Genomic DNA, 27,546 nt, shown 5'->3' with positions numbered 1-27,546 from the left:
CCCCAGGTCTTGTATTTGTTGTACTCAAACTAATTGACCTTTAGGATGGGACAATTAAGATTTATTGAATTGAAAAGGTCAGACCTGAACAAAACATTGCCAATTAAATCCACTTATTTTACTTTAAATAAACTTCATTCTAAGAGTGCTGACCTTCCTTTTTACAAATCATTTAATTTAATTTATGAAAGTGGGCACCCCATCAAAATAAGGTTTGATGGAAAAAGGTTTAATGTATCGCCATTAGGGTCCTATTTATTAGGAACCAAATGGAGGAAAATGGACTGAAACAGGGAGAGAGACTACCTGAATTTGTCCAATAACAAACGTTTTGCTACGGTGTGACCAAATGAATTACGACCCAAGTGATTAGAAACAAATAGAAGAGTGAAATGGCCAAAATCACCAGCAGATGGCGATACGTGACAACAATAACAGGTGGTCTCCTCTGGGGCGATTACTAGTACTATAGCTTGTGTTTCCATTGTTATTCTCATCATTCAAGCTAATCTAATGTCTCAATTTCATCGAGTTACATCAACCACGTGGGCTAATGGAAAACAGGGAAAACCCAGGCGACACAAAGTCTGAAGAGTTGGAATGGAAAAATACAAGGGATATGTTTAATGTTTTGTAGACACACTGGCCATGCCTCTCTCCCTCCCTCTTCTTTTCCTCTCGCTTTCTCGCTCACTCTCTTGAATGCACTCACACACTCACACTCACACACGCCACACCACAGTCCCTCCTAACTAACACAACCTCATGCACACACGCATGTACGTGCATACATTCAAACACAGCAAACTATAGCACACACACACACACACTCTCATCCCCTACCGATGAGAGCTGCTCGAAGGCCAACTCGAAGCCGCCTTTGTAGTTTGTGATGCCCTTGGCTGAGATGTTCCGCACAGCATCCTTCAGGAACCTCTTGTTCCGCACGTTGGCCTGGACCAGGTTCTGAAAGCACGCCGCCTTCACCGCTTTATCATTGAACTGTACCAGACAGAGGGACAGAGGGAGGGGGAGGGAGAGAGAGAGGAGGGATGAGTTGTTGAATTATCATTGAACTGTACCAGACAGAGAGACAGAGGGAGGGGGAGGGAGAGAGAGAGGAGGGATGAGTTGTTGAATTATCATTGAACTGTACCAGACAGAGAGACAGAGGGAGGGGGAGGGAGAGAGAGAGGAGGGATGAGTTGTTGAATTATCATCGAACTGAATGAGAGAAATAGAAAAGTCTCCCATTGAGACAGAGGATGAGCCATACATATACGTTCCTACACACCCACACACATAACAGGGAATACGGCTCTGCGTTTTAAGGCATTGATGTTTGGTACAGTCTGTTGTTAGAAATACTAATATTAGTCATTTGAAAGGGGCACTGATATCATTCTGTACACATTTACATACACAAGAAAAGATCACTGCTACAGACACTCCTGTTACAGAGATCACTGCTACAGACACTCCAGTTACAGAGATCACTGCTACAGACACTCCAGTTACAGAGATCACTGCTATACACACTCCAGTTACAGAGATCACTGCTACAGACACTCCAGTTACAGAGATCGCTGCTACAGACACTCCAGTTACAGAGATCGCTGCTACAGACACTCCAGTTACAGAGATCGCTGCTACAGACACTCCAGTTACAGAGATCGCTGCTACAGACACTCCAGTTACAGAGATCACTGCTACAGACACTCCAGTTACAGAGATCACTGCTACACACACTCCAGTTACAGAGATCACTGCTACACACACTCCAGTTACAGAGATCACTGCTACAGACACTCCAGTTACAGAGATCACTGCTACAGACACTCCAGTTACAGAGATCACTGCTACAGACACCCCAGTTACAGAGATCACTGCTACAGACACTCCAGTTACAGAGATCACTGCTACAGACACTCCAGTTACAGAGATCACTGCTACAGACACTCCAGTTACAGAGATCACTGCTACAGACACTCCAGTTACAGAGATCACTGCTACCGACACTCCAGTTACAGAGATCACTGCTACACACACTCCAGTTACAGAGATCACTGCTACACACACTCCAGTTACAGAGATCACTGCTACAGACACTCCAGTTACAGAGATCACTGCTACAGACACTCCAGTTACAGAGATCACTGCTACAGACACTCCAGTTATAGAGATCACTGCTACAGACACTCCAGTTACAGAGATCACTGCTACAGACACTCCAATTACAGAGATCACTGCTACAGACACTCCAGTTACAGAGATCACTGCTACCAACACTCCAGTAACAGAGATCACTGCTACAGACACTCCAGTTACAGAGATCAGTGCACAAACTACCGCTACAGACACACACAACAGCAAACAAAGGCGTCTACTTCTCTGCTGTGTGTGTGTGTGTGTGTGTGTGTGTGTGTGTGTGTGTGTGTGTGTGTGTGTGTGTGTGTGTGTGTGTGTGTGTGTGTGTGTGTGTGTGTGTGTGTGTGTGTGTGTGTGTGTGTGAAGCACACGGAGACTGAGAAATTAGTCACTGTCACGTTTCGAACATCTGGGGTGGGAGGGGTCTGTGGGGACAATGATATCAGCATCACCATCTGCATCACAACCAGTCTCTCTCTAACACACACACACACACACACACACACACACACACACACACACACACACACACACACACACACACACACACACACACACACACACACACACACACACACACACACACACACACACACACACACACACACACACACACACTACATTCATGTGTGCATTCAAGCCCATATCTGATTAAAGACATACAAATCCATCCACTCATCCAGATCACTTTAACCAAAAGGCCAGAAACCCAGCCTAAAACCCCAAACAGCAAGCAATGCAGATGTAGAAGCTCGGTGGCTAGGAAAAACTCCCTAGAAAGGCAGGAACCTAGGAGGAAACCTAGAGAGGAACCAGGTTCTGAGGGGTGGCCAGTCCTCTTCTGGCTGTGCCGGTGGAGATAAGAGTGCATGGCCATTAAGGCCAGATCGTTCTTCAAAATGATCAAGCGTTCATAGATGACCAGCAGGGTCAAATAATAATCACAGTGGTTATAGAGGGTGCAACAGGTCAGCACCTCAGGAGTAAATGTCAGTTGGCTTTTCATTCCAAGAACCCATTCCTCAAACACAATAACAACTAGCACAAAGTCATTGCATTCGTCCTATAATTATAATGGGTAAAGATCACAGTCATTCCATTCGTCCTATAAATGGCCTATGTGTAAAGACCACGTTCTGCCAACTGCCTTGGATACTCACATAGACCACATTGACGTAGTCATCGTCAGACAGGGTCTCCAGCATCTCGCTGACAGAGGTGTGGATTAGCTTCAGGGTGAGGCCAGAGACACTGCCACTCCTACGGACAGACGTTATAACCTGTTATTACATATCTATGACAACAGTCATTGTCTGGTTTGGAGGTGTGGATCAGTTTGAGCGTTAACTCAGACACCTACAGGAAGGAGAGAAAGGCCATTAAGTACCACAGGAGCAGGTTATTACCAGATGTTACACATCTATGACTGTGTTCTCCAGACAAATATGTGTTTGTTTGATCTGGATTTAACTTGAACTGGATTGCTTCCTTCAGCCAAGAGCTAAAATAGTCTGTTGTTGTATTTCTCTTGTTTGTGTTGAGGAATTTCAATTGAATATCTCTTAGATGAACACATCAATATCCGCAGCAGGGTATTGAGCAAGGGGAATCAGACCACATAAACAACACATGTATCTGACTCAACCAACACACCCATACTGTAATTCATATTTAGCACTAGGCCTAAGTGTGGTGCCATCATTACATATGCAATAAGACCACTAACTAGCCTGTTAGCATTCAGGGGCCCAGAAAGACATTGCCCTTTAAATTTGCCACGGCTGAAGCTATAAAACTAACATTGAGTGTGATGAAGTGGGAGACATGGGTCGTGTGCTAAATGGCACCCTATTCCCTATACAGTGCACTACTTTTTACTAGCGCCTTATGGGACTCTGGTCAAAAGTAGTGCACTATAGGGAATAGGCTGCCATTTGGGACACAGACAGAGACAAAGAGGCATTAAAACAACCACAGGCCGCGTGACTACTAGGCTTTTAGCTAACACTAATAGGCTCTCTAGATATAGGCCTATCAGGATAAACATGTGAGGGTAAGTGGCTAGCGTCATTAGGCTAACCCAGCAGTGGACTTAAAGCGCTATCACCATGCCTCCTCTAGCCGACGCTAACGCTACATGAAAGGCTAACATTAGCATAGAGTGAGTCACTTTAATTCTGACATTTCGTGTTGTCGTAGCGGCGCCGAGAATTGGACATTTAATGATATAGGCCTACACTTGAACATAGCACCACTCAAGTTAAAATTGGATGTGAGAGAAGTAGAGAGCAGATGGTGTATATATAAAGACATGCAGGGTGCAGGTAAAGACAAAATGCACCAAACGGAAAAAAGGAGGAGTGAAGGGTCTTTTATATTCCTTCTGCTCGGGCATCACCACGACGGCAGCGGCACAGCTTTGATGTTGAAATAGCCTGTCAGTCGGGCCCGCCAATTATCTACCTCGCGTCAAGAGCTAAGGGGGCGAAATGGATTTTTCATATATATCTTTTTTATTGTTCTCATTTAGGTGCTGGCGCGGTGCCAGCCTTTCCATTCCAGGCACAGCCGATTAATCAGGGTGTGTCGCGGTGGCACGGGCTTTACCCATCTAATATAGACAAATCCTTTTAGTTCAATGACCAAAAAAAAAACTCCCTATAGGCAATTCTCATTAGCACATAATAAGATGATACCGTTATGTATGTTATGTACAGTATATAGCAGGGATTTGCTGATGAACTTGATAACCATGACATTGATAGCCTAGTGTGTAGTTGATACAATAGCATATAGTGGTTTGATTAAAGATGCACTATGCAGAAATCACTCCGCCATTTCCTGGTTGTTAAAATTGTAATAGTTTGCCTAATTTCTATTTAGGTGACAAAACAAGCAAGTCTAGTGTAGAGAATCATTGTACCATCTAAACCGCTGTGAAATATCTTTCACATAACCCAAAATATTATATTTTCAGCTTTTTGAAGTTGGTGTACCATTTCTTAGACCTGCTTTCAGTGAGAATGACAGATCAATAACTCTATGTGAATTTGGGTTGGGTCCCCCCAAAAAGTTTCATCTTTCAGCTTTAAGATAAAGTAGTCTGCTGTCTTGCTCTACTTTTCCAAGTTTCCAAGTGATTTCTGATGTACTTTGCATTAAATAGCCATATACCCAGGGAGTATTGTGGGAGTTTATAGGGACTCTTGTAATTGCCTTGTATCAGGTGTGTAAAGCAGGCTACAGGTAGTAGCAGCACTTACACAACCACTGTCACTTTAGTTCAACAAGAAAACAAATAAGTGAGTTCCTGAATTGTAGGCACTCCATTACGACACCTACAGGGTTTTCCCATTTTTCAACAGACAATTCCTATTGTCGTATTGCTTTATATTTTTTGTTCAAAACAATGAAAATTGTGTACTTATTAGCTTGTTCCGATGTTGTTTCATTTCTTTTTTCTTTAACCTTTATATAACTAGACAAGTCAGTTAAGAACAAATTCTTATTTACAACGACGGCCTACCCCGGCTAAACCCAGATGCCGCTGGGCCAATTGTGTGCTGCCGTATGGGACTCCCAATCACGGCCGGTTGTGATAAAGCCTGGAATGATGCCTCTAGCACAGTGCCTTAGACCTCTGTGCCACTCGGGAGCCCCTATGTGTAAGGTCTGTGTAATACTAGCCACTGACTGTAATTCACCTTGAACAAGATTAGTAAAATATAAAAATGCAAACAAACGTGTAATTGTGGTTGAGAATTCTTAGGTATACACTACAGTTCAAAAGTTTGGGGTCACTTAGAAATGTTCTTGTTTTTGAAAGAAAAGCTAATTTTTTGTCCATTAAAATAACATCAAATTGATCAGAAATACAGTGTAGACATTGTTAATGTTGTAAATGACTATTGTAGATGGAAACGGCAGATTTATGGAAGATTTATGGAATATCTACATAGACGTACAGAGGTCCATTATCAGCAACCATCACTCCTGTGTTCCAATGGCACATTGTGGTAGCTAATCCAAGTTGATCATTTTAAAAGGCTAATTGATCATTAGAAAACCCTCTAAGTGACCCCAAACTTTTGAACGGTAGTGTACATTCACAGCAAAACAAATGATGGTTTCGCTATAGTTCATGATGTATTCTATTTCCTCAGTCTCTCCAAGTCATGAGAGTGCTGATGCAGCTCTAAGCTCAGCATTACAGGCTGGTGGTGGGGGGACGTCAGAACTTGTTTTTTAGACCGGTCATGATTCTGACTGTAAATACAAAAAGAGAGTCACTCACGCATCCACTAGGATCAGCATGTCCTTAGGCGACGCTGCCCCCTGGATGTACCTGGTAAACAAACAAGCAAATAAATACAGCGGTGAAAAAACACTTGAAACTTTTACCTTATGTCTTATGATTCCAACAAATAGACGAACAGAAGAAAAAAATATTGTCAAAAGCAGTCTGACTTTTAAATGTCAATTGTAAAGTAACAGGGTTATGCATCTTTGTGTGTGTGTGTGTATGTCTCCACTCACCACGGTCGCCGCCGGACGTCGTAGAGGTCGATCTTATTGGGCGTTTTTCGCGAGTCCATCCAAGGGGATGCTGGGTACAAAGACAATTTAAATCAAATCAAACTTTATTTAAAGTGCATTTGAAAAGACAACACACTTCACAGTAAAAGCAGTTGATTATTATGACTTGACCCTGCTGGTCATCTATGAATGTTTGAACATCTTGGCTATGTACTGTTATAATCTCCACCCGGCACAGCCAGAAGAGGACTGGTCACCCCTCAGAGCCTGGTTCCTCTCTAAGTTTCTTCCTAGGTTCCTGCCTTTCTAGGGAGTTTTTCCTAGCCACTGTGCTTCTACATCTGCATTGCTTGTTGTTTGGGGTTTTAGGCTGGTTTCTGTATAGCACTTTGTGACACCAGCTGATGTAAAAAGGGCTTTATAAATACATTTGATTGATTGATTGATCTCTACATGTGTGGTTCCCACAGTGAAGCATAGAGGAGGTGTGATGGTGCTTTGCTGGTGACACTGTCTGTGATTTATTTAGAATTCAAGGTACACTTAACCAGCATGGCTACCACAGCATTCTGCAGCGATACGCCATCCCATCTGGTTTGCGCTTAGTGGGACTATCATTTGTTTTTCAACAGGACAATGACCTGGAACACACCTCCAGTCTGTGTAAGGGCTATTTGACCAAGGAGAGTGATGGAGTGCTGCATCAGATGACCTGGCCTCCACAATCACCCAACCTCAACCCAATTGAGAAGGTTTGGGATGAGTTGGACTGCAGAGTGAAGTAAAAGCAGCCAACAAGTGCTCAGCATATGTGGGAACTCCTTCAAGATGGTTGGAAAAGCATTCCTTATGAAGCTGGTTGAGAGAATGCCAAGAGTGTGCAAAGCTGTCATCAAGGCAAAGACTGGCTTTTTTATTTTATTTGTTTAACACTTTTTTGGTTACTACATGATTCCATCTGTTATTTCATAGTTTTGATGTCTTCACTATTATTCTACAATGTAGAAAGAAAAACTCTTGAATGATTAGGTGTCCAAACTTTTGACTGGTACTGTATATTTAAAAAAAACTTTCTACATTAACAATTTTCACAAAGTGCTTTTCAGGTCGGTCATGTCAGAGGTAGGGCATAAGGAGGCTATTGATGGCTGTCCCCGTGTCCTTGTTCCCGTCTCTGTCCCCGTCCCTCTGTGTGTGTCAACAAGCCCACAGCTACCCAGGCCTTGGTGACAAACACAGGGATCGCCGTGACTCACTGTTTTCCCAACCTCCGCGTGTGTGTGAGAGAGAGCTCTATTGTGTGTTTGTGTGTGTGTGTGTGTGTGTGTGTGTGTGTGTGTGTGTGTGTGTGTGTGTGTGTGTGTGTGTGTGTGTGTGTGTGTGTGTGTGTGTGTGTGTGAGAGACAGCCGAGAGAGAGAGTGATGTGTGTGTGAGTGCTGAGTAAATACAACGTGACAAAGTGGCCCAGCGCATTACGTCTCCATCAATAGCCACTTTAAGGTCATGGGCTGAGGGCGTAAGCCGATTGGCTGGCTGGCTACTCACCTGGGAAGTAGCGAGCCAATCCGGTGGCGCTGCCGAACACCTGCCACAGTAGAGTAGGATCCTCTTCCTTGTTCTTCCTAAACACGGCCTCTAATGCGTCTGTCCAGTTCAGCTCATTCAGCACAATGGTGGCTGTGGGATAGACAAACACATACACATACACACACATTATTATTATTATTATTATTATTTGACCCTGCTGGTCATCTATGAACATTTGAACATCTAGGCCATGTTCTGTTATAATCTCCACCCGGCACAGCCAGAAGAGGACCGGCCACCCCTCATAGCCTGGTTCCTCTCTAGGTTTCTTCCTAGGTTTTGGCCTTTCAAGGGAGTTTTTCCTAGCCACCGTGCTTCTACACCTGCATTGCTTGCTGTTTGGGGTTTTAGGCTGGGTTTCTGTCCCTAGAATTTCTAAGCAAACAGCTGGAGGCAGGGCTTTCTCCTATAGATCTCCATTTTTATGGAATGGTCTGCCTACCCATGTGAGAGACGTAGACTCGGTCTCAACCTTTAAGTCTTTATTGAAGACTCATCTCTTCAGTAGGTCCTATGATTGAGTGTAGAATGGCCCGGGAGTGTGAAGGTGAACGGAAAGGCTCTGGAGCAACAAACCGCCCTTGCTGTCTCTGCCTGGCCGGTTCCCCTCTCTCCACTGGGATTCTCTGCCTCTAACCCTATTACAGGGGCTGAGTCACTGGCTTACTGGTGCTCTTTCATGCCATCCCTAGGAGGGGTGCGTCACTTGAGTGGGTTGAGTCACTGACGTGATCTACCTTTCTGGGTTGGCGCCCCCCCTTGGGTTGTGCCGTGGCGGAGATCTTTGTGGGCTATACTCGGCCTTGTCTCAGGATGGTAAGTTGGTGGTTGAAGATATCCCTCTAGTGGTGTGGGTGCTGTGCCTTGGCAAAGTGGGTGGGGTTATATCCTTCCTGTTTGGCCCTGTCCGGGGTATCATCGGATGGGGCCACAGTGTCTCCTGACCCCTCCTGTCTCAGCCTCCAGTATTTATGCTGCATTAGTTTATGTGTCGGGGGGCTAGGGTCAGTTTGTTATATCTGGAGTACTTCTGTCTTATCCGGTGTTCTGTGTGAATTTAAGTATGCTCTCTCTAATTCTCTCTTTCTCTCGGAGGACCTGAGCCCTAAGACCATGCCTCAGGACGACCTGACATGATGACTCCTTGCTGTCCCCAGTCCACCTGGCCGTGCTGCTGCTCCAGTTTCAACTGTTCTGCCTGCGGCTATGGAACCCTGACCTGTTCACCGGACGTGCTACCTGTCCCAGACCTGCTGTTCTCAACTCTCTAGAGACCTCAGGAGCGGTAGAGCTACTCTTAATGATCGGCTATGAAAAGCCAACTTACATTTACTCCTGAGGTGCTGCACCCTCGACAACTACTGTGATTATTATTATTTGACTATGCTGGTCATTTATGAACATTTGAACATCTTGGCCATGTTTTGTTATAATCTCCACCCGGCACAGCCAGAAGAGGACTGGCCACCCCTCATAGCCTGGTTCCTCTCTAGGTTTCTTCCTAGGATTTGGCCTTTCTAGGGAGTTTTTCCTAGCCACCGTGCTTCTACACCTGCATTGCTTGCTGTTTGGGGTTTTAGGCTGGGTTTCTGTACAGCACTTTGAGATATCAGCTGATGTACGAAGGGCTATATAAATACATTTGATTTGATTTGATTTGTTTTTGTACAGCACCTTGTGACATCAGCTGATGTAAGAAGGGCTTTATAAATACACTGCTCAAAAAAATAAAGGGAACACTTAAACAACACAATGTAACTCCAAGTCAATCACACTTCTGTGAAATCAAACTGTCCACTTAGGAAGCAACACTGATTGACAATAAATTTCACATGCTGTTGTGCAAATGGAATAGACAACAAGTGGAAATTATAGGCAATTAGCAAGACACCCCGAATAAAGGAGTGGTTCTGCAGGTGGTGACCACAGACCACTTCTCAGTTCCTATGCTTCCTGGCTGATGTTTTGGTTACTTTTGAATGCTGGCGGTGCTTTCACTCTAGTGGTAGCATGAGACGGAGTCTACAACCCACACAAGTGGCTCAGGTAGTGCAGCTCATCCAGGATGGCACACCAATGTGAGCTGTGGCAAGAAGGTTTGCTGTGTCTGTCAGCGTAGTGTCCAGAGCATGGAGGCGCTACCAGGAGACAGGCCAGTACATCAGGAGACGTGGAGGAGGCCGTAGGAGGGCAACAACCCAGCAGCAGGACCGCTACCTCCGCCTTTGTGCAAGGAGGAGCACTGCCAGAGCCCTGCAAAATGACCTCCAGCAGGCCACAAATGTGCATGTGTCTGCTCAAACGGTCAGAAACAGACTCCATGAGGGTGGTATGAGGGCCCGACGTCCACAGGTGGGGGTTGTGCTTACAGCCCAACACCGTGCAGGACGTTTGGCATTTGCCAGAGAACACCAAGATTGGCAAATTCGCCACTGGCGCCCTGTGCTCTTCACAGATGAAAGCAGGTTCACACTGAGCACATGAGCACATGTGACAGACGTGACAGAGTCTGGAGACGCCGTGGAGAACGTTCTGCTGCCTGCAACATCCTCCAGCATGACCGGTTTGGCGGTGGGTCAGTCATGGTGTGGGGTGGCATTTCTTTGGGGGGCCGCACAGCCCTCCATGTGCTCGCCAGAGGTAGCCTGACTGCCATTAGGTACCGAGATGAGATCCTCAGACCCCTTGTGAGACCATATGCTGTTGCGGTTGGCCCTGGGTTCCTCCTAATGCAAGACAATGCTAGACCTCATGTGGCTGGAGTGTGTCAGCAGTTCCTGCAAGAGGAAGGCATTGATGTTTATTTTAGTGTTCCCTTTATTTTTTTGAGCAGTGTACATTTGATTGATTGATTGACTGAGCTGTTCAGTAGGGCCATTCTACTGCCAATGTTTGTCTATGGAGATTGCATGGCTGTGTGCTCAATTTGATATACCTGTCAGATACGGGTGTGGCTGAAATAGCAGAATCCACAAATTTAGACAGTTGTCCACATACTTTTGTGTGTATATGTATGTATGTATGTGTATATATATATACACACACACACACACACACACACACACACACACACACACACACACACACACACACACACACACACACACACACACTTTTTTGATACTTCAGGGGTCATAAAATAAAAAAAATTAAATAGCTAAATGGTTCTTGGTATGACCTTTGTAAAATTCCATATAGCTTAGTAGAATATGATACATACGACAGTGGACAGTCACACAGACACCTCAATTTCAATAATGTATCTGAATCTTGAATTCAATCTAAATAAATATATCCATGCTATAAAAAAAAGCTCTACAGACAATGGTATGCTGGCACCTGAGAGAACTCAGCCATGTAAGGGGTTAACTGCTCCAGGAAGAACAAGGTGCATAGCTGTATTGGGTGGGGAGAAGCATTTCAACGTTCCTTGCAGAAATTAAACTAAAGTACTGTATACAGTGTATTGGGTACGGTACCACACTCTCAGGTTATTCATAAATATCTATTAAATATGTACACACTGAGTCTATTATCTCACAGAAAGGACAAAGATATTAAATTACCACAAACACATAAAGGTGAGTAGAGAGATTAACATTTATAGTTAAGTTGAAGATGAACTTTACTGTGTTGACTGTATGTTAAACTTTTTATCCTTTTGTAATAGGATTATTTTCTATGTAATTTGGTAACGCCATGTATCAAGATTGGCTAGTATCTGCCATTAACGCAATGATGGCAACTCTAAAGCTAAAACTACAGCTAAGCTGACTGATTCTCGATTGTTTAAAAATAGTTTCACTTTTGTTCTCTTGTCTAGATATGGCTACCTCCAATCCCATGTCTGAAGAGCAGTTCCTGTGTTCTATCTGTCTGGATGTATTCACTGAGCCGGTCACAACTTCATGTGGACACAACTTCTGCAGGACCTGTATCAGCGGATACTGGAAAACCATTGACCTGTGCCAGTGTCCAATATGTACGCATAAGTTCCACACGAGACCAGACCTTCGAGTCAATACATTCATTGTTGAGATGGCTGCTCAGTTCAGGAAGTTAGTTCAAGTGAAAACTACCAGCAGCCCAGACCAATGCCCTGCCAAACCTGGAGACGTGTCCTGTGATGTCTGCACTGAGACGAAGCTCAAGGCCCTGAAGTCATGCCTCGTGTGTCAGACCTCTTACTGTGAGACTCATGAACATATTCAATCTCTCCATATCCCAGTCTGTTGTCCCCACTTGCTTCAAGTGTAACTAAGAAAGCAAAGTTAACTCAACTAAATGACTATCACTACTGTCATCATGAAGTGCTTTGAGAGGTTGGTGAAGGACCATATCACCTGCACCTTACCTACACCCTAGAACCAATACAATTCGCATATCGTTCCAACAGATCCACGGATGACACAATCGCCATTGCACTGTACACTGCACTATCCCACCTGGACAAGAGAAATACCTATGTAAGAATGCTGTTCATTGAATACAGCTCAGCCTTCAACACCATAGTGCCCTCCAAGCTCATCACTAAGCTCAGGGCCCTGGGTCTGAACCCCTCCATGTTGAACTGGGTCCTGGACTTCCTTATGGGCTGACCCCAAGTGGTGAAGGTAGGCAACAACACCTCTGTCATGTTGATCCTCAACCCGGGGGCCCCACAGGGGTGCGTGCTCAGCCCCCTCCTGTACTCCATGTTCACCCATGACTGCGTGGCCACGCACGTCTCCAACTCAATCATCAAGTGTGCTGACGACACAACAGTGGTAGGCCTGATTACCAACAACGATGAGACAAACAGCAGGGAGGAGGTCAGATCCCTGGTGGAGTGGTGCCAGGAAAATAACCTCATCAAAACGAAGGAGCTGGTCGTGGACTACAGGAGAAATCAGAGAGAGCAAGCCCCTATCCACATCGACAGGGCAGCAGTGGAGCGGGTCAAAAGCTTTAAGATCTTCGGCGTGCACATCACTGACAACCTGAAATGCTCCCTTCACACAGACAACGTGGGGAAAAAGGCACAACAGCACCTCTTCAACATCAGGAGGCTGAAGAAATGCGGCTTGGACCCTAAGACCCTCACAAACTTCGACAGATCCACAATTGAGACCATCCTGTCAGGCTGTATCACCATCTGGTATGGCAATTGTGCCATCCACAACCGCAGGGCTCTCCAGAGGGTGGCACGGTCAGCACGACGCATCACTGGGGGCACACTGCCTTCCCTCCAGAACATCTACAGCACCTGTCACAGGAAGGCCAAGAAGATCATCAAGAACCTCAGCCACCTGAGCCACGGCCTGTTCACCCCACTATCATCTATAAGGCAAAGACAGTACAGGTGCATCAAAGCTGGGACCAAGAGAGTGAGAAACAGCTTCTATCTCAAATCCATCAGACTGTTAAACAGTCACCACTAGCTTTAGTCACTGTTCTAGCCGGCTCCCACCCGGTACTCTAATCTACACCTTACAGACTGTACGTAGTTATTGAATAATGGTCACTTTAATAATGTTTACATTCAAAATACACCATTATATGTATATATATTTGTATTCCGGTCTTTGACAATCCAGTTGAATAGTAAAAACAAATAACTATTCAGTCTAGCACAGTCCCAGAGCTATATAATAGTGATGGGTATTTATGACATCAGTTTGGAATAGTAGGCTTATGCCACTGTGGTGTCTGGTTGATGTAATATGGAAATGTGATTATGTGGTGGTTGATGTAGCCTTATTCTATGAAATATGATTGAATTGGATGTCATTTTTTGGGGGAAACAATCTGTAATATTTGTGTGTTTATAATGGTCAATTTCTGTAGTGTTGCTGACTCATTACCACTCTATATAATTATCAAAAGATTTTCACAAATAAAATCACGTTATGGCACCTTGTGTGTCTGCCTGTCTGAAGTTTCAATAACATGAATGACACTCATTTAGGGACAATCATTTGTTTTTCAAAGGACAATGACCTGGAACACACCAAGGAGAGTGATGGAGTGCTGCATCAGATGACCTGGCCTCCACAATCACCCGACCTTAACCCAATCGAGATGGTTTGGGATGAGTTGGACTGCAGAGTGAAGGAAAAGCAGCCAACAAGTGCTCGGCATATGTGGGAACTCCTTCAAGACTGTTGGAAAAGCATTCCAGGTGAAGCTGGTTGAGAGAACGCCAAAAGTGTGCAAAGCTGTCATCAAGGCAAAGGGTGGCTACTTTGAAGAGTCTAAAATATACACACTTTTTTGGTTACTGCATGATTCCATTTGTGTTATTTCATAGTTTTGATGTCTTCACTATTATTCTACAATGTAGAAAATAGTAAAAACAAAGAAAAACCTTTGAATAAGTAGGTGTGTCCAAACTATTGACTGGTACACACGCTAAAAATTCATACTCTACAGACAATGGAGAACTGGCATCTGAGAGTTCAGCCATGTAATGGGTTAACTTCCATGAGGAACAGTGGATGAGGAACAGTGGATGGGGAAGAAATGTGGATGGGGAGGAGCATTGCACTGTCACTGAGCTGAAATGAAACTGAAGTACACAGTGTATTGTGTACGGTACCAAACTCTCTCCAGCTCTTCAGATATATCTATATCTTTCTCACAGAAAGGACAAAGATATTATCCACAAACACATGCAGGTGAGTAGAGAGATTAACATGGACAGACAAATTGTGTGTAAGCTTTAGTGTGTTTAATAACTCAGTTACTTTATCGTGTTCACTGTGTGCAAATCCTTTTTTCTTTTTCAACTGTATGTTTAATCTCTTTATCCTTTGGTTAGGAGACTATTTTCAATGCTATATGGTAATACATTGTATCAAGATTGGCTAGTATCCGCCCATAACGCAATGCTGGAAACTCTAAAGCTAAAACTACAACTGAATTGATTGATTCTACACTCCTAGCACCTTTTTTTCCTAAGTAGAACCATACAGGGTTCTTTGGTTTGTACCCATAAGTTAACTGCCTGTATATGGTTCTACCTAGAACCCTCTAGGAAGGGTTCTACCCCCCAAAAATGTGCAGCTAAAGGTTCTTGCTTGAACCGTCTATGAAGGCTTCTACCGAGAACCTTTTTATCTTTGGAGGGTTACGACTAAAACCCTCTACGAACGAGTAGAACCCTTATTAGCCTTTAAAATGTAATTGATTTTTTTTTATTTTAAATGATTGAACCTTTATTTAAACTTGACAATTCAGTTAAGAACAAATTCTTATTTACAATGACGGCCTACACCGGCCAAACCAGGACAACGCTGGGCCAAATTGTGAGCCGCCCTATCCCAACCCAACCTAGGCCGGTTGTGATACAGCCTGGATTCGAACCAGGGTGTCTGTAGCGACACCTCAAGCACTGAGATGCAGTGCCTTAGACCACTGCACCACTCGGGAGCCAATACAATACATTACATATATAATAATGCCTTTCTTTGAGGCCATGGTTATACCCTAACGCAGCGGTGTTAGGAATATCCTGGTTTACAGGCCACATCAGGCCTGCAAGTCCCATTATGCCGGCTTGCAAAGTGATGTGTAATTCATATTGGAATCCAGCCAGAGTTAGCATATCCAACAAGTGGAATTGTTAATCACCCGCAACCTGCATTCAGAATGACTGCCAGGGTAGGGAAGATTGAATAATGAGACTACCTCAATCATCTAAACTGGAACAACCATTTCAGTAATGTGTGCAATAAATCCAGTAACTAACAGAATGGATTAGTTTAGAAAACTGTATGTTATTTATCTTTGTGTAGCATAAAATGTATCAACGTACATACAAAAACACAGATACATTATTACAGTAAAACAACACATTCTGAAAATCTCCCTGCAATAGAGCATGCTGTGAAATATTATGTATGGTTCTATGTTGAACCCTTCTTGCCTTTCAAAGAATCATCAAAAAAACCTTTCTTCCAAAAAACAGTTCTTAGGATGTTCCACATTCTAGGTAGAACCCTTTGATTTACAAAGAACCGTTTTCTTCCAAAAAGGGTTCTTCTGATCATAACGGTTCTTGGTAGAACCCTATCCCTCCGCAAATAACATTTGTGCAACCAATTTTTCTAAGAGTATAGATAAAAACACTAGTTTCACTTTTTCTCTGTCTAGATATGGCGTCCTCCAGCAATGTCCTGTCTAAAGAGCAGTTCCTGTGCTCTATCTGTCTGGATGTATTCACTGAGCCAGTCTCTATTCAATGTGGACACAACTTCTGCATGGCCTGTATCAGAAAGTACTGGGATAGCAATGACCTGTGCCAGTGCCCCATGTGTACAAATACATTTGATAAAATACCAGTTCTCTTTGTAAATGCTTTAATTTCTGAGATGGCTGCTCAGTTCAGGAAGTCAGTTAAAAGGAAAGCTACCAGCAGCCCAGACCAATGCCCTGCAAAACCTGGAGAAGTGTCCTGTGATGTCTGCACTGAGACGAAGCTCAAGGCACTGAAGTCCTGCCTGGTGTGTCTGACTTCTTACTGTGAGACTCACCTGGAGCCTCATCAGAGTCGCAGCCTTAAGGAGACACAAGCTGATCAACCCTGTTGATAACCTGGAAGACAGAATATGCAAGACACACGAGAGACTCCTGGAGTTGTTCTGTAGGAATGACCAGATGTGTGTTTGTGTCTTGTGCATAAAAACAGACCACAAGACTCACCATACTGTCCCTCTAGAGGAAGAGTTTGGAGAGAGGAAGGGTAAATTAGAAAAAACACACGCAAAAGTGCAACAGCAAATCCAGGAGAAACTAGAGAAGGTTCAGGAGATCAAACACTCAGTAGATCTCAGCAAGAGAAACTCAGAGAGAAAGATCACAGACAGCGCTCAGGTCTTCACTGCTCTGATGCGCTCCATTGAAAAGAACGTGGCTGATCTCATTGAGGTGATTGAGAAGAAGCAGGAAGCAGCAGAGGCAGGCTGAAGAACTCATTAAAGAGCTGGAGCAGGAAATCACTGAGCTAAAGAGGAGAAGCACTGACCTGGAGCAGGTCTCACACACTGAGGACCACCTCCATCTAGTCCAGAGCTTTCCATCCTTATGCACCCCTCCGCCCACCAAGGACTGGTCTGAGATCAGTGTTCACAGTGATCTCTGTGTGATGAGTTTGAAGAGAGTGGTGTTTCAGCTGGAAGAGACACTGAATAAAGAGATTGAGAAGCTGCCTGAAATCAAACTGAAGAGGATTCAGCAGTATGCAGTGGATGTGACTCTGGACCCTGATACAGCACAACGTGAACTCATCCTGTCTGAGGATCGGAAAGAAGTAAGATATGGAGACACACGACAGAATCTCCCTAATAACCCAAAGAGGTTTGATCCTGTCCTTATTGTCTTAGGAAAGGAGGGATTCTCCTCAGGGAGATTTTACTATGAGGTGACTGTTACAGGGAAGACTGGGTGGAGTTTAGGAGTGGCCAGAGAGTCCATAAACAGGAAGGGGAATATCACACTGTCCCCCGATAGTGGATGCTGGGCTGTGGTCCTGACACATAGGAGTAAGTACGCAGCTTGTGCCCCCATCTTTACCCCCCTCTACCTGAGAGAGAAGCCCCAGAAGGTGGGGGTATTTGTTGATTATGAGGAGGGGCAGGTCTCCTTTTATGATGTGGAGGCCAGATCTCATATCTACTCTTTCAATGGCTGCATCTTCACTGAGAAACTATATCCATGCTTCAACCCTAGTGTTAATCATGATGGTAAAAACTCTGCCCCTCTGATCATTTCTCCTGTCAACCACACAGACTGAGTTTGAACCTGAAAGTAAGTGACCTGTAAAATAAGTACCTCAAATTAGAGTTCTCTTTTATGAATCTCCAGGGAGAATATTTCACTGTAGAGTATTACTGATGTGCTTGTTGTTTGTTATAGTAGTAGTCCATCTGTCAGTCTGTTAGACATGATGAGTGCAGAATGCAGCAGCAATGTAACATAGTCTACCTGTATTACCAATATCTCCGAGGCTCACAACAAGTTATTACTTCATATCTGGGAGAGATTTCAGGGGATGTTCTGATTATTTTTAATCAGATAATATCAGCACTACATGTTTTTTTTTACCTACAATCTTAGAAAAAAAGTACTAAGTAGAGCCATACAGGTGTTTTCGGTTTGTAACCATAGGGCAACCCTTTTTGGTGCTGGGTACAACCCTTTGCAGAGGGTTCTATCTAGACCCCACTATGTAGGGTTCTTCTAAGAACCCCCTCTATATGGTTGTACCTAGAACCCTCTATGTAGGGTTCTACCAAGAACCACTTTAACGTCTAAAGGTTTTTCATAGAACTGCCCATGAAGGGTTCTACCAAGAAATCTTTTATCTTTGGAGGGTTCTTCTTAGGACCCTCTATGAACGGTTCCACCAGCCTTATTAGCCTTTAAAATGTAATTATTTATGACAATATATTGCATGTATAATAAGGCTTTTGTCTGAGGGCCTAGTTATGCCATAACACATTGGGGTTAGGAATCTCCTGGTTTACAGGCCACATCAGGCCGGATAGTCACATTTTGCTGGCTTGCAAAGTGATGTGTAATTCATAAATCCAGCCAGTGATAGGATATCCAACAATTGGAATTGTTAATCACCCCCAACCTGCATTCAGAATGACTGCAGGGTAGGAAAGATGAATACTGAGACAACGTCAATCATTTAAACTGGAACAACTATCTCAGTAACGGGTGCAATAAATCCAATTACAAACAGATTGGATTAGTTTAGATATTATCTTTGTGTAGCATACAATTAATCAACCATTCAATGTACATGCAAAAACACAGATATTACAGTAAAACAAACAATTCTGAAAATCTTCCTGCAATAGAGCATGCTGGGAAATATTATATATGGCTCTATGTAGAACCCTTCTTGCCTTCCAAAGAATCCTTTTTGCCTTCCAAAGAATCATCAAATAACCATTGTTTTCCAAAAAGGGTTCTTCTGATCAAAACAGTTTGTGGTAGAACCCTATCCCTCCGTAAAGAACCTTTTTGGAATCCTTTTTTCTAAGAGTGTAGATATTATGCACACTGTATATCTCTGTTGATCCTCATTAGCTGTAATGAACACTGAGTAACATTCAGGATTTTTCAAATCCAGTTGAAAAATGATCAAATTGGTATTTGGTCTAGTACAGTCCGAGAGCTTTAGAATAGTGATGGCTATTTATGACATCAGTTTGAAATAGTAGACTTATGCCACTGTGGGGAAATATATGTGGTATTGGGTTGTGTGTAATGAATGGTGTGTTTCTGACTCATCATTGTATATAATTCTCAAAGACAATTTTTGACTAAAAAATAAATGTACATGTTATCGCACCTTGTCTGTCTGCCTTTCTGAACTGATAATAACATAACACTCATTGTGAAAATAAAGGCAAAGAATTAGTGAGTGAATGATGAAAACGATCAAGAGAAACATGACAGTCACACAGGCACCTTAACTTAATGTATTATTGACTTTAATCTAAATAAAAAAATACCCATGCTATAAAATTCATAATCTACAGACAATGGAAAACTGGCATCTGAGCGAGCTCAGCCATGTAAGGAGTTAAGAGGGGAGGAGCATTTCAACAGCACTTTGCTGAAATGAAACTTAAGTATACAGTGTATTGAGTATGGAATAAACTCCCCAGCTCTTCAGAAATATCTATTAAATACACAGTCTACCTTCTCACAGAAAATACAAAGATATTACCCACAAGCGCATGCATGTGAGTAGAGAGATTAAGATGGACAGATAAATTAAGTTAAATTAAGATTAAGTTCAACCATGTTTGATGTGTGTAAATCCTTTTTATTTTCCAACAGTATATTACAAGTCTTTATTCTTTGGTTATAGTACTATTTTCTCTCCATAACGCAATGTTATGTATTTTTTACAGTTGACTTTTCTTTCTCTGTCTAGATATGCCCACCTCCAGTAGTCTCCTGTAGGAAGAGCAATTCCTGTGCTCTATCTGTCTGGATGTACTGTAGTCACTGAGGAAGGCTGAAGGGCTCAATAAAGAGCTGGAGCAGGAAACCACTGAGCTAAAGAGAAGAAGCACTGAGCTGGAGCAGCTCTCACACACTGAGGACGACCTAAACCTCCTCCAGAGCTTCCCATCCCTGTGCAGCCCTCCACTCACCAAGGACAGTGATCTGTGTGTGGGGATTGTGAGGAGAGCTGTGTCTCAGCTAGAAGAGACAGTCATGAGTGAGATGAAGAGGTTGTTTGATGATGAGCTGAAGAGGATTCAGCAGTATGCAGTGGATGTGACTCTGGACCCTGATACAGCAAGCCCCTGGCTCATTCTGTCTAAGAATGGGAAAGAAGTGAGAACTGGAGAAAAAAAACAGAAGCTCCCTGATAACCCAAAGAGGTTTGATTCTGCCGTTAATGTCTTGGGAAAGAAAGGCTTCTCCTCAGGGAGATTCTACTATGAGGTAACTGTTACAGGGAAGACTGAGTGGAATTTAGGAGTGGCCAGAGAGTCTATCAACAGAAAGGGAACTGTCGCATTAAGCCCTGATAATGGACGCTGGGCAGTGATCCTGAGGGATGGGAGTAAGTACACAGCTTGTGCCCCGACCCGTGTCCACCTCTGCATGAGAGAGAAGCCCCAGAAGGTGGGGGTGTTTGTGGATTATGAGGAGGGTCAGGTCTCATTCTATGATGTGGAGGCCAGGTCTCATATCTACTCTTTCACGGGCTACACCTTCACTGAGAAACTCTATCCATACTTCAGCCCTTTGCTCAATGATGGTGGTAAAAACTCTACTCCTCTAATCATCTCTCCTGTCAATCACACAGACTGAGTTTGAACCTGAAATTAACTGACCTGTAAAATTAATACCTCAATTAGAGTTCACTCTTTCATCAAACACTAGGAAGAATATTTCACTGTAGTTCATTAACTGATGTTTGTTATTATTATTTGACTTCTAAAAGAACAATCCTTTATCTGATCTTAACGGAGCACTGGGCCGGCCACTCTTCAATATCACCTGGGCTAGCACAGGTGAAACACCTTCCCACTAATGAGATGACAAACCAGCACAGGTGTAACACATACTGAGTAACGAGGGGACGCCAATCAGTGCGCCCCACGTGCTAACGTCCAAACTCTAAATATAAATGGAAAAACCAAAGCCTATAAATAACATTGTCAGTCTGTTAGACATGATGAGTGCAGAATGCAGCAGCAATGTAACATAGTCTACCTGTATTACCAATATCTCCGAGGCTCACAACAAGGTATGACTTCATGTCTGGAAGAGAGAATTCAGAGGTTGTTCTGATTATTGTCCCGCATGATGAAATCGGAGAGTAGACGTTGGCTCTGTCTCTGTCCGATAGCAAGTTTGTATGTTTGTCACACGCGATATCTCAGACTGGATGGCCTGTTTTAGATGAAACTTGGTTGTATGATGTGTCTTGCTGTAGAGATCTGGCATTTTCTAAAATGACACAGACTGGCCAGGTGGAGGCACTATAACAAGCAATTGAAAATGCACATTTTGAAAGGTCACGCCCCTCAACCAGTTTGTCCAAAAATCATGAAATTCAGCACATTGGTCCTCCTTCACAAGGAACAAATTTGCAGCAGGGATCCATAAGGTCCACCATGATGGATATTATGCCATTTAGAATTTTGTGAAAAACACTTAAAACGCTACTCCTCTGGCACTGAATGACCGATCTGCAAGAAACTTGATATGCGACACGTATGTACACACGTCTCTCAACGCAACATATTCCAGACTAGTATCTAAAAACAACATGGCCGTAATGGCCAATAAACTTTCATGTGGTCCGAAACATAAATCAGTCACAGATAGTTGTATTGTAACAAATTTGGTACACATGTTGAAAACACTGTCAACAAGACCCAACATATACAAGAACATTCATATCGACCACAAGGTGGCACTATAACTGGCACATATTTTGTTAATATCAGCATAGTCTAGTTTGAATTTGCCGGGGGAAGGGGAGGTATCATTGAGGAGGACGAAATGTTTAATGTTGCATTGTTTTAATTCTGATAATATCAGCACTATATGTTTGTTTTACTTAGATATATACAATGCATATACTCTGTTGATCCTCAATAGCTTTAATGGACACTGAGTAACATTCAGGATGTCTGGATAATTAAGTTCAGTTGAATAGTGATATAATTGGTATTCAGTATAGCACAGCACCAGAGCTTTAGAATAGTGGTGGGTATTTATGACATCAGCCTTATTCTATGAAATATGATTGAATTGGACGTCATTTTTTTTAGGGGGGGTATATTATATGGGGGTGTTTGTAATCGTCTGTTTCTATGGTTTTGAAGACTCATTGTCACGGCATTTCAACATCACCTTGTCGAAATAAAACTAAAGTATACAGTGTATTGTGTACGGTACCAAACTCTCTCCAGCTCTTCAGAAATATCTATTCACTACCTATACACTGTGTCTACTTTCTCACAGAAAGAACAGAGATATTATCCACAAACAAGCAGGTGAGTAGAGAGATTAACATGGACAGACAAATTGAAAGGTAAGCTTTAGTGTGTTTACTACCTCTTTTACTTTTTTGTTTTTACCGTGTGCAAATCCTTTTTACTTTTTCAACTGTATGTTTAAACTCTTTATCCTTTGGTTAGGAGACTATTTTCAATAATATATGGTAACACATTGTATCAAGATTGGCTAGTATCCGCCCATAATGCAATGCTGGAAACTCTAAAGCTAAAACTACAACTGAATTGATTGATTCTACACTTGAAGAAAAACAGGTGCTAAGAAGAACCATACAGGGTTCTTTGGTGTGTCCCCATTGGGCAACCTTTTTGGTGCTGGGTAGAACCCTTTGTAGAAGGTTCTATCCCCCCCCAAAAAGAAAAAACTTTATGTAGAACCCCCTGTATATGGTTCTACCTAGAAGCCTCTATGAAGGGTTCTACCAAGAACCATTTTATCAGCTAAAGTTTCTTCCTAGAACCGTCTATGAAGGGTTCTATTGAGAATCCTCTTATCTTTGGAGAGTTTTTCCTGGAACCCTGTATGAACGGGTGGAACACACAAGCCTTATTAGCTTTTGAAATTAAATTATTTATGACAATACATTACATGTATCTTATACAATGGGTGGGTCTAATCCTGAATGGTGATTGGTTAAAACCGTATTCCAGCTGTTGTCTATTCCACAAGTTACCACAGGCATTTTAACGTCATAGATTTAGCCAATTTACTCTGTTCCATCTGACTGCGCAATCCACCGTCTCATCAGCCCAGCCATGCCATCTGTAAACTTGATCTCCACTATAAAAAGCATCTACAACAGTAGAGATCTGAATAAAATTTAGTCGGTCTCTCCGACATTTGCAACATTGTTTCAATATTAAAATACATTCTCCAGCTGTTCCATAGCAGCAAACGTGTCGGGAGTCAGGAGTCGGGATGAGACAGACAGGCAGGCAGCTTTTCTCAGTCAGTTGAAATCATGAATCAGCTGGCATAATTTTTATGGATATATACAAAGAACTATCAATAGAAAATAGGTAAAACGAAACAAAGTGCAGCTAGTTTGCAGTCTTTCCAGGTTCAGTTTGAAGTGATTGTGTTAGCTGTGTTGTTGGCTAGCTCCTCTGAACAACAGAGTCCTGAGGAGAGAGCACATTTTCTATGCCAGGTGAAATCGCGCATCATTAGCTCATTGTTTTGGATGTATCCAAATAAATGTCACTAGAAAACACCTTAAACAAATGCTAATGCAGCTACTTTGCTGTTATTCTGGCTGCACTGTTTGACATGACTAAGTTATCCATAGTTGTCTAGTTAGCAAGCAAGGGATAAGAACGTTGCCAGCAAGTATGGCAATAGAACATTTAGAATGAACGACTGGGGCGCGTCTCTGGCAACCGAACCGATAGACCAGCCGGCTTGGGTAGCAACCCTAGATTTGTGTCGGTACTATATCTTGTGGAAGGATTAAATAGTATGAATAAATTAAAACCTTTAATGAAAATATGTAAATCATTATTTGAATATGTTGGTAACCCATTGTATAAAAGTGATAAAACCCTCAAAGCCGGTGTTTGTCTCGGGCCTAACAACACCCGTGCCATTATATCCTCCAAACACAGGCTTCTTGTGCATTATCACTTAAATAAGGCCTTTCTTTGAGGGCCTAACTACAGTATACCCTATCACAGTTTATTAATAATTTCCTGGTTTACAGGCCATATCAGGCCTGCAAGTCACAATAAGCTGGCTTGAAAAGTGATTCAATATTCAATAATTCAATATTGGAATCAAGCCAGAGTTAGCAAATCCAACAAGTGGAATTGTTAATCACCTGCAACTTGCATTCAGAATGACTGCTAGGGTAGGGAATAGTGAAAACTAAGACTACCTCGATCATCTAAACTGGAACAACCAAAATTACTAACAGATTGGATTAGTTTAGAAAACTGTATGTTATTTATCTCTGTGTAGCATAAAATGTATTAACCAATAAATGTACAGATATTACAGTAAAATAAACTATTCTAAAAATATCTCTGCAATAGAGCTGTGAAATATTATATACGGTTCTATGTAGAACTAAGAGTGTGGAGAAAAAAATTGTTTGAGACATTTTATGTTAAACTCGCATTTTGATCACTCAGACGAAGAAGAAACATCGGCGATAAAGCAGGACTTTTCTCCATCTAGATATGGTGTCCTCCAGCAGTGTCGTGTCTGAAGAGCAGTTCCTGTGCTCTGTCTGTCTGGATGTGTTCACTGAGCCGGTCTCTTCAATGTGGACACAACTTCTGCATGGCCTGTATCAGGAAGTATTGGGATAGCAGTGACACATACCAGTCCCATCTGTAAAAATATATTTGATAAGAGACCAGATCTCTTTGTTAATGCTTTGATTGCTGAGATCGCCGTTCAGTTCAGGAAGTCAGTCCAGTGAAAGCTACCAGCAGCCCAAGCCAATGTCCTGCCAAACCTGGAGAAGTGTCCTCCTCTCCCTGAGAGAGAAGCCCCAGAAGGTATACTCCTGTTGTAAAGAGAAGCAATGTGCTTAATATTAGGAATGTTTAGAAATAAATATAGTAGGCCTAGCCTATAGAAAGCTGATGGGATCCTTCTGTTTCTAATAGAGGCCATCGCTCTGTTTTCTCAGGCAATTGCATAGCCTATAGACATGTTGCGCAACATGAGCTCATGGGCTCTCATGAAGAGTTTGATTAGATTTCCGATAACATTTGCATTACATTTGCATTAGAGTGATTAGAGGGACAATAGAGTGCTGAGTACCAGGCAATTAGCAAGTTTAGTAGGCTACTAATGACCATCAGCAGCATCAGAGCTTGGAGAAGCCTAATTACTGTGACTAAACAGTCATGTGGAATTTTACTGCCGTCATGGTTCGTGACTGCCGGTAATACGGTCACCATAACAGCCCTACTCATCATCACGGTTTCTAATTATCGAAGATACATTTTCACAAAAAAACGAAATCACATGTTATGGTATCTTGTTTGTCCGTCGGAACTTTTAATAACTTGAATGGCACTCATTGCTAAATAATTAGTGAGTGAATGAGTTATTGAAAGACAAAAGAGATTGAGAGAAATATGACAGTGGTCAGTCACACAGACACCTCGACTTAAATAATGTACTCTTGACATGAATCTAAATAAGTATATCCGCACCCTACAGACAATAGTAAGCTTGCATCAAAGAGTTTAGGCGAAGGGGTTAACCTTTCCAGGAATAACAAAGTGCATAGTAGTATTGGGTGGGGAGGACCATTGAAACTTCACTTTGCTGATATGAAACGTAAGTATACAGTATGCTGTGTATGAGATTAAACTCTCTCCAGCTCTTCAGAAATATCTATTAAATAGCTACACACAGAGTCTACTGCCTCACAGAAAGGACAGAGACATTATCCACAAACACATGCAGGTGAGTAGAGAGTTTAAAATGGACAGTTAAGTTGCAGATAACCTTTACCGTATTTAATGTGCAAATCCTTTTTATTTTTCAACGGTAGGTTTAAACTATTCTTTGGTTATAAGACTATTTATGTTATAAGGTATGTGACCCGATTCAGGAAACTAGGCGCATGTCACAAGTCACGACTTCACAGGAGAGCGGTTTGAACGTAAAAAGACAGCACAGAAAAACACAGCAACCTTCCCACTAGCCATGATTGGCTGAGATAATGAGTGGGCTGGACATGCCGAGAGATAAGTTCGGATTGGTATAGAAGGCTTTTGTCTATTTGAGCTGGTCAGTCTGTGTTGGTAATCCTGTCGAACGCGGCTTTTTAAAAATGTAGCTGCATAAGTGTTGCGCTCCACTTCCTGGAGGATCGAGTTTTGAAATCAGTGGTATTAGAGTATTATAGCTAAAGAGATGGAGAAAACACCTGTCTCCGGATTACATCTTCAAACTAAGGGCATTTGTGGCATGGATCCATGACAGGGAGACGCGTCCACCATGCATGATGATGTATACGGGTAAAATAGTCTAGCTAGCTACATTTTCAGATATTACACGTCTCTAATTTTGACAGAAAGTTGATTAATTTCAAGCTAAAGTGTACTGTTAGCTAGCGTTAGCTGGCTGGCTCCCTAGCTAACGTTAGGTGGTGTGATGTGATCTTACATGTTGTTTACCTAGCTAGGTTAATTGTTTACCTAGGTAGCTAGCTACATGTCTTAAGCCAAAGTGTACAACACCTGTTGAATTTGGCCGGTGTCAGAAAACGTTGGCAAAAAAGCACAATGAAATTGTTGCCAGCAGGGCTGGTTAGGCTATTTTCATGTTATCCAGAGGTAAAATAATCATCCGTGGATCTGTTGGGGCGATATGAAAATTGTAGTTGGTCAAGGGTGTCGGGTAAGGGGGAGGTGAAATTATCCTTAACTAGCCTCTCAAAGCACTTTATTATTACAGAAGTGAGTGCTACGGGGCAATTTAGTGATTTAGTTCAGTTACCTTTGCTTTCTTGGGTACAGGAACAATGGTGGACATCTTGAAGCAAGTGGGGACAACAAACTGGGATAGCGAGAGATTCAATATGTCCGTTAACACTTCAGGCAGCTGGTCTGCAGATGCTCTGAGGACGCGGCTTCGTATGTCGCCTTGGCCGGCAGCCTTGCGACAGTTAACACGCTTAAATGTCTTACTCACGTCAGCCACGGAGAACGAGAGCTCACAGTCTTCATGAGTGCCGTTGGCCCACGACGGTGTCTATGTGTTTT

General features: G+C 42.7%; 2 protein-coding genes and 1 pseudogene across 2 annotated transcripts in view; 2 read left to right on the top strand and 1 right to left on the bottom strand.

Moving 5' to 3' along the window:
- The window catches only part of LOC120031842 (voltage-dependent calcium channel subunit alpha-2/delta-1-like), a 60,828-nt gene extending 49,199 nt beyond the window's left edge, over positions 1 to 11,629 (bottom strand). The window contains exons 1-7 of the mRNA XM_038977661.1: positions 11,612 to 11,629; positions 11,208 to 11,226; positions 8,231 to 8,362; positions 6,685 to 6,754; positions 6,443 to 6,493; positions 3,309 to 3,408; positions 844 to 1,002 (exon numbers count right to left, since the gene is read on the bottom strand). Coding sequence (XP_038833589.1) covers positions 844 to 1,002; positions 3,309 to 3,408; positions 6,443 to 6,493; positions 6,685 to 6,754; positions 8,231 to 8,362; positions 11,208 to 11,226; positions 11,612 to 11,629 — 549 coding nt within the window. The remainder of the gene's footprint in view (positions 1 to 843; positions 1,003 to 3,308; positions 3,409 to 6,442; positions 6,494 to 6,684; positions 6,755 to 8,230; positions 8,363 to 11,207; positions 11,227 to 11,611) is intronic.
- Positions 11,630 to 14,822: 3,193 nt separating this feature from the next.
- On the top strand, positions 14,823 to 18,209 carry LOC120031744 (annotated as a pseudogene).
- Positions 18,210 to 20,007: 1,798 nt separating this feature from the next.
- On the top strand, positions 20,008 to 22,715 carry LOC120031841 (pyrin-like). The gene is made up of 2 exons (XM_038977660.1): positions 20,008 to 20,013; positions 20,279 to 22,715. The coding sequence occupies exons 1-2, from the start codon at positions 20,008 to 20,010 to the stop codon at positions 21,098 to 21,100; spliced, it is 828 nt and encodes a 275-aa protein (XP_038833588.1). The 3' UTR covers positions 21,101 to 22,715.
- The last annotated feature ends 4,831 nt before the right edge of the window (positions 22,716 to 27,546 follow it).

Source organism: Salvelinus namaycush, chromosome 38 (assembly GCF_016432855.1).
Source record: "Salvelinus namaycush isolate Seneca chromosome 38, SaNama_1.0, whole genome shotgun sequence".
Taxonomy (NCBI): Eukaryota; Metazoa; Chordata; class Actinopteri; order Salmoniformes; family Salmonidae; genus Salvelinus; species Salvelinus namaycush.
The sequence above is the reverse complement of the archived record's forward strand: the minus strand, read 5'-3'. Positions and strand labels throughout refer to the sequence as shown.